Source organism: Eurytemora carolleeae, unplaced genomic scaffold (genome assembly GCF_000591075.1).
Source record: "Eurytemora carolleeae unplaced genomic scaffold, Eaff_2.0 scaffold1893, whole genome shotgun sequence".
NCBI classification, from domain to species: Eukaryota; Metazoa; Arthropoda; class Copepoda; order Calanoida; family Temoridae; genus Eurytemora; species Eurytemora carolleeae.
In genome coordinates, this window is record NW_019397959.1 from 11,811 (window position 1) to 19,365 (window position 7,555).

Below are 7,555 nucleotides of genomic sequence, written 5' to 3' on the forward strand. Positions count from 1 at the left end.
CGGGTCCAAACTACATAGTAAATTGTGATTTGTTATTTGTATTATCTCGTGCTTTGTAGTTGAATAAAAATATGAATATGAATGTGAATTTAAAAACTGAAATATATTTATATATCATCGGGTTTAGAAGAATGAATTATTTATGAATCACTATGGTCGTCATCTAGTCTAAGGGGTTCTGCAATTTATTTTCAACTCATCGTTTTGCATTGTTATTTTTTGCATTATTATTGTTTAAAGGCAATCATTGTATTGATAATATTCTCAAATTATTATTATTATTATTATTATTATACGACAACCACTGAAGTTATACACTGCAGGGTACGGAAAGGTTGTAATGCAGCTAATGTTGGAATTCAGTGGAACAAAATTATTCTTAAACAAAACTTAAAATCACAGGTAAGCCCAAAAAAAACATATTTTTGTTCATATAAATCGCTGTGTTCCCTTTTTTAATAATAAATTACTCTTTTTTGCACTCTTTCATTTGTTGTTTGACTTCAGTCTTCATTTTTTTATCGATTATAATTGCTTGAATCTTCACAAATGTTTTTTATCCAGTTCAGTCATCATGTTTTATCATAGTCGTTTGTCTCTAGTTTTCAGTCGCAGTCTCCAAACCTAGACTCCATTATATATTTTTATATTTTTCTGATCTCAAGTCTCAAGTTTTCAGTCTTTAGTCTTGAGTATTAGTCCCTAACCCAATGATTAAACTTCTATTCCTTTGCCTTTATAACCCATGGGTTCCCTGAAAAAGTATCCATTTTGTTCTAGCAGTTTGGTCAGCTACAGTGTGTCTCTGAAAAAAAGTGTTTTTAAGATTTTTATCATAGTAAACATAGTTTTTTTGTACAAGAAATTGTTCCCAGTGGGCATATTACAATGCCCTCAAAAGGTGGAGTCGTTGATTAACCATTTTTCGCTAGATAGTAGATATAATATTTGAAAATGTGCTTGGTCTCTTTTCAAAAGATTTCGAGTAAACAATTAAATTTCATTTTAATTCATTTTCTTTATATTTCTATCTAGATATGTTATTTATTTTTAACTGGAATCTTAATTAAAAGTAATCATGAATATAGGCATTTTTTTATTTTACTTTGAAAAATATTTGGAAAAGAAACCGATCCAATTTCAGAACATTAAGCCTAATTTTAAAGATTAAAACGGCATTTTTGAGCAAAATATTATTCATCTACGACTTTCCTTTTATAGGCATTGTGCCTGCTAGGAACATTTTTTAGAGCAAGAAAACCACTTTTAGTAGGCTAAAAATATACACTTTTTTCAGAGACACCCTTCATAAAGTAAGCAAGTATACATTTATTTATATAATAAAGCTCTTAAAGATAAATCATCCACATATATTCTAGTTGGACAGTGTTCTTAGTGCGGAAACAAGTTTACTTACTGAGATATGGAGTTCGAGAGATTTCTACAAAAACCTGGTCACTTTCCTAAACCAGGAGCAGTCCCTTCACTTTCAAACTCCGTCCTAGCCCATGTTCATGGTAGTCGCGGTGGGAATAAGTTTACAAAAATCCCGTTTCTCCTGAAGTGCTAGAAATATCAAAAATAAATCTATTGTGAAATTATAATCAAATATTGCTTCAAGATCATAATTGTTTAGCCCTGAAATTGTGTTGGCCCAACTTTTAACAAGAAATCTTTACCCTAACCTATAATTATTCTTTCATATCTACAGAACTATCTTTTTAAACAGTTCTCAAACTTATCATTTATTTTCAAAACAGCATCCTTTATTTTCAAAACAACGTGAATTTAGCTAAACCAAGCTTTAAGTAATACTTATTCATTTTCAGTTGTTGGAATAAATTTTTCTGGATGTTTTTGGGGTTTTGCAATCCTTCAAAATATTGACTGTTTTTGTTTTTACTTTTTAATTGTTGAACTATCATCAACATTGCCTTTATCTATAAATTCATTTTCGCGCCCTTCTTTCTAGGCTTTTAGGGCGCTTCGCGCCCATCTTCTATTTAAATTGTGAACATTTTCTTTTTGTTTACATTTAAAAACAAAGAAGAAAAAAATTTTGCGCACTTTTAAAAAAAAATCGCGGATTTTCAAGAGTTTAGATTTTTTTACAAAATTAAAAACCTTTAAAACACATTTTTTTTAATCATTCATAAACCTTCCCTGGGATAACGCGAGGTGCCAAAAAAAATTTTGGACCGATCGGTTCAGCCGTTTTGACGTTTATTGGATACAGACAAGCCAAATTTATATAGACTAGCTTTATAGGGCGCTTCGCCCCCATCTTCTAAATTAATTGTGAACATGTTCTCTTTGTGTACATCGTAAAACAAGACAAAAAAAAATTCGCGGATTTTCACAAAAAAATTCGTGGATTTTTAAAATTTTCAAAAATTTGATGAAGATCGAATTTTGATGGAGACAAATATTTGAAATTTTGATCATTCATAAACCTTCCCTGTGGTCACGAGATGTCCCACAAAAAATTTGGGCCCGATCGTTTATGCCGTTTTGACGTTTATTGGATACAAACAAACAAACAAACAGACAAACAGACAGACAAGCCAAAATTATATTTAGATTTATGATTGCAAGATAGGCGTGTTGCAAATTAAAGGGACTGTATGCATAATTTTAATGGACCCTCCATACAATGATGGCAATGCCTGATTTAATAAGGTAGCCTTAAAAGCTGTGTATTAGATATCAATGTTAATTCTGTTGTACAATATCTTCCACATTATTTATCAGATAAATGTTTCAAGGGCTTACAGTCCCTTTAAGAGAAACCTGTTATTCCACTTTTCCCCTCCGTCTAAATTCTTGTTGTAATCTGAGCTATTTGATAACAAAGCAATGTCAAAATTATTCTCGTAAATACAGATCATTTATTCTCTACAGTGAGAACCAGACAACTCTGGAATAGGAAGACGACTTTTGACTTAATTTTTACTTTAAATATCTAATAAGCATAAGATACAGCAAGTGTTAACAGACGCATTTAATATAATTAGTGATTATATAAGTCTCTAAAACTCTATGCTTTATAACAACATCAAATAGACTAAAGTATTGGTTTAAAATCGTCTGCCTAATTCAAAGATTTCTGATCATCACTGTAAATATTTCAGTTAATTTTGACGTCTAACTTAACTGAATAATTTGTAATAGAAACATATCAATTAGAACTTCGCTTTTTGTTTAAAGTTTCCCATAATATGGTAGGGATGTGGCTAGCCTGTTTTCCCCTCTAAAAAGTGGGGAAAATAGAGGATTGTCTTGGTTAGAGGTATTTTAGATGGGGGTGGGGGGGGGGATAAACTTGTCATTTTATGTACAATTTATTCATTCACATTTTGAAAACATCGTTTCACATTTTATATTTATTTTGGATTCTAGTTAGATTCTACATAACTAAAGTAATTCTGTTTAAATATGTTGACGTGTCGACTTTTAATGAATAAAAAAGCCTTATGTATATTGTAAATAACACAATGGGAATGAAATAGTGAAATTATAATATGAAAATGTTCGAATAAAATTCAATGCTTGTGGGCTAATTACAGCTAGATAATATTAATTAAAGAATAGTTAACGGATTAAGAACATTATTTAATAAATTAAAGAAAAATATCTTTATACATGAATAATTTTAGCGTTTTATTTTATTTTGGTAGATAATCATTAATCATTCTATTTTTATTCTTTCAGATGTAAAATTCGATTTTCTATTAAGTTTGCCTCTGATTACACATTCTTTGGTGTTCTGATTTACTTCTGCATAAAAATTATGAAGGGGATCAAAATTATTTTTAAAAAAATAATAAAAAATGTATGTTTTTGGGCGAAATATTCTTTTTTTTTGCTAAAGAGGATAATATATTGAAATAAGAACTGTTTTTATATAAAAAATATCAATATTTGACTAAAAATGATAAATATTTGAATTATTATTGAATATGTTTCAGAGAAGAATGTTTAAAAAGTTCACAGAAAAGGAAAATGTTTCTGGAATAACACAGCTTAAATCTTCAGTGCAGAAGGGCATAAGGGATCAGTACAATTTACTAAGACCTCAATTTTGATAATACTTCATTCATGTCACGAGTAAAGGGTGTATACTGTATATTTTCAAAAACAACTATGATACAAATAATTTTTCCCCTCCTAATGTTAGGTATAATTGACTGTGTGGGAGAAAGTTAATGACTTTAGGGTAAAATAAATGAGGTTTGGGTAAAAAGGGTGAATAAAAACTTTTTGATGGTAAACTTGTATCCCCCCAGCATGAAAAATTATTCCTAGTGTTTTTAAATTTGTTGCGAGTCCTTCATATGTTTCTTGTCAGATCTTGAAAATGCTTAAACTTTCCTTTTAATCCTTCTATTTTTACATTTCGACCGGCGATGTGAATTTTTTTGAAAAAAAGAGTTCTTTCCAATCGTTTTTGGGTTTTAATGATCCATACTGTCAAGTTTTGAATGCTAGTCAAGTTTGATATTGTAAGGTTTCTTTGTATAATACAAACGGATCTATTAATCAAGTTAAGTCTTGTCGAAAAGCATTTCAGAGATGTTGTTTTTTCTGGATGGGGTTTACGGATTTCCCGTGAATTTGTTATTCAGTTTGACAGATTTTTTCGGTTTAATTGGCAATTATAGATTATTTTTATTAGAACATTTTTTTCTCAATAATTATATAAGAAAAAACATTACCATATGTTTTGTAACCATAGGCGTTTATGTCTTGCATTTCTTACGGATGTTGAATTTAGATCGATAGTAAATATTACAGTAGCAAATAGTTTACTAAATTTCGTCTGAAAGAACCCTCCCGGCCCTGCATTTAAAGTAATCTTTTATAAAATAGTAAGTTTGTTCGGATGTTTGATCATAACTCATAAACCCGGGCCGGACAGATATGTCGCAAATTTTGATTGAACTTTGCAGAATCACGGGAATGTGTACACTTTGATTCAAACCTTTAAATTGAGTGAGTTTAAAATTTCGTAGTGGAAGTTTATTCTCCAGGCAAATTTGGGTTTCCAAACTAGTATTTAATAAAACTTCAACATGCACACACAGAAGCTTTTCCATCCTGTAAGGGAAGGGGCTCAACCCCCGTAGCCCTTACCATATACACAGGATCCCCCCCCCCCATGTAAAATGTAGTGTTTGTTCACCAGGAATTCAATTCTAAAAACCTACCCGGACCTAGAACCCTATATATACAGGATCCTCCCCGTCCATGTAAAACGTACGGTTTGTTAACCAGGAATTCAATTCTAGAAACCTACCCGGACCTAGAACCCTATATAGACAATTCATATTTTTAATTTTCAATATTCATGAATACCAGAATTTGGTGCTGAGGATCCATTCAATTTTGATGCGGATCCAGGTCACAAACATTTCTTTAAGATTTAATGATTTTGTTTTATCAAAAGAAGAATTTTCATTTTTTTTTTCGTTATTTTTATGCAACTTGATTAACCATTCAGAGATAATGAAATTTTTGATAATCTCTCTTTTCTCCAACATTCAGATTGGCTTTTCGGAGCAAAAGTTTTTTGTTCGCAGTTTTGAATGATATTTTTCCCCTTGGATCCGCTGGATCCGTAAATCCGCATATTTTTGCCTATCCGGATTCAGAAAGCCAAAATGTTGTGGATCCAACGGATCCGGATCCTAAGCACTGCCAGAATTACCAGATTTTTAAGAAAATGATTTATTATTTTCGTTTATTTCAGGTTGTGAAATGTCATGATCATATAGAACTTCTAGTTAATTCAGGGGGAGATCTTCTCTTCTTTAGGAAACTTGTTCATTATTTAAATAAACAATTCATGTTATGTTTGTTTGTATCCAAAAAATATCTAAGCCGATAAAGAAATTTAGCCCATTTTATGTAGAACCTCGCTTAACAAATTGTAAAACTTTTAAAATTTGCACAGAAGGTGTCTGCTGGCCATTATAAGGTACCCCATTAAACACCAAGCTAGCATGATTCAATTTTATAGACCGGAACGAAATGACGTCTGACTATAGGAATTCAGGAGAAAAAAATTTGAAATGACCTCTCCCATGGAGATATCTTTTGCTTTATTGGAAAATATGCGGCTATATTGGACTATTCTAGACTATAATGGACTATATTGGACTATTGTAGACTATTTTGGACTATATTGGGCTATATTGGACTATTTTGAACCATATTGGACTATTCTAGACTATATTGGACTATATTGGACTATTTTAGACTATTTTGGACTATATTGGACTATTGTAGACTATTTTGGACTATATTGGGCTATATTGGACTATTTTGAACAATATTGGACTATATTGGACTATATTGGACTATATTGGACTAAATTGGACTATATTGGACTGTATTGGACTATATTGGACTATATTGGACTATATTGGGCTATATTGGACTATATTGGGCTACATTGGGCTACATTGGGCTATATTGGACTCTATTGGACTATATTGGACTATTCTAGACTATATTGGACTATATTGGACTATTTTGGACTATATTGGGCTATATTGGACTATTTTGAACCATATTGGACTATATTGGACTATATTGGACTATATTGGACTATATTGGACTATATTGGACTATATTGGACTATATTGGACTATATTGGACTGTATTGGACTATATTGGACTATATTGGACTATATTGGGCTATATTGGACTATATTGGGCTACATTGGGCTACATTGGGCTATATTGGACTCTATTGGACTATATTGGACTATATTGGACTATATTGAACTATATTGAACTATATTAGACTATATTGGACTATATTGGACTATTTTGGACTATTTTGGACTATATTGGACTATATTGGGCTATATTGGGCTATAATGGGCTATATTGGGATATATTGGGATATATTGGGATATATTGGGATATATTTGGATATATTGGGCTCTATTGGGCGCTATTGGGCTACACCGGACTATATATTTCCGAGGAAGTTTATCATTCGATTTCAAAAAAAATGTCCCTGAATTCCTATGGCCATAAAATTGAATCATGCTTACTTGGTGTTTTATTGGGTACCCTTAGTCAAAATTTAAAATTTTGTCAAGACAAAAATGTAATGAAATTCTTTTAAATCCTTCAATCGACACAGGAAATCCGTGAATTTTCATTTTCATAATGTAAAAAATGGGTGATTGAAAAGCAATATAAAATTGTTGCCAGAAAACGATTTCCATGGACTTCCATTTTCCAATGATTGACGATTAATTGATTAACATAATCTAAAAGTATGGTCTAATGAGAGTGGTGTAAACTAGACATCATAACGAGCAATGGTGTCCCACTCTTCGTCTTCTACACCAGTATCCGTTCCTTCTTCCTCAACAGCGGGTAGATAAAGGAGCTATTAGGTAATTTTATCTACTCTCATAAAGCTTTTTTTTAAATTTACTAGCTGAAGTGCATGAAGTTGCCCGTAGAATTTTTAAAAAAGTCGAATTTTGAAAAAAAAAATTGATTTGAGGAAAAATTTTAAAAAAAACTTTTTTTT

The 7,555-nt window shown here is 31.1% G+C and overlaps 1 protein-coding gene across 1 annotated transcript in view; it reads left to right on the forward strand.

The window, feature by feature from the left end:
- The window catches only part of LOC111716462 (malignant T-cell-amplified sequence 1-like), a 16,635-nt gene that overhangs the window by 7,506 nt on the left and 1,574 nt on the right, over positions 1-7,555 (forward strand). The window contains 5 exon segments of the mRNA XM_023491916.1: positions 3,967-4,051; positions 5,275-5,325; positions 5,530-5,814; positions 7,323-7,414; positions 7,417-7,438. Of these exon segments, the coding sequence (XP_023347684.1) occupies positions 3,975-4,051; positions 5,275-5,325; positions 5,530-5,814; positions 7,323-7,414; positions 7,417-7,438 (527 nt within the window). The 5' untranslated portion in view covers positions 3,967-3,974.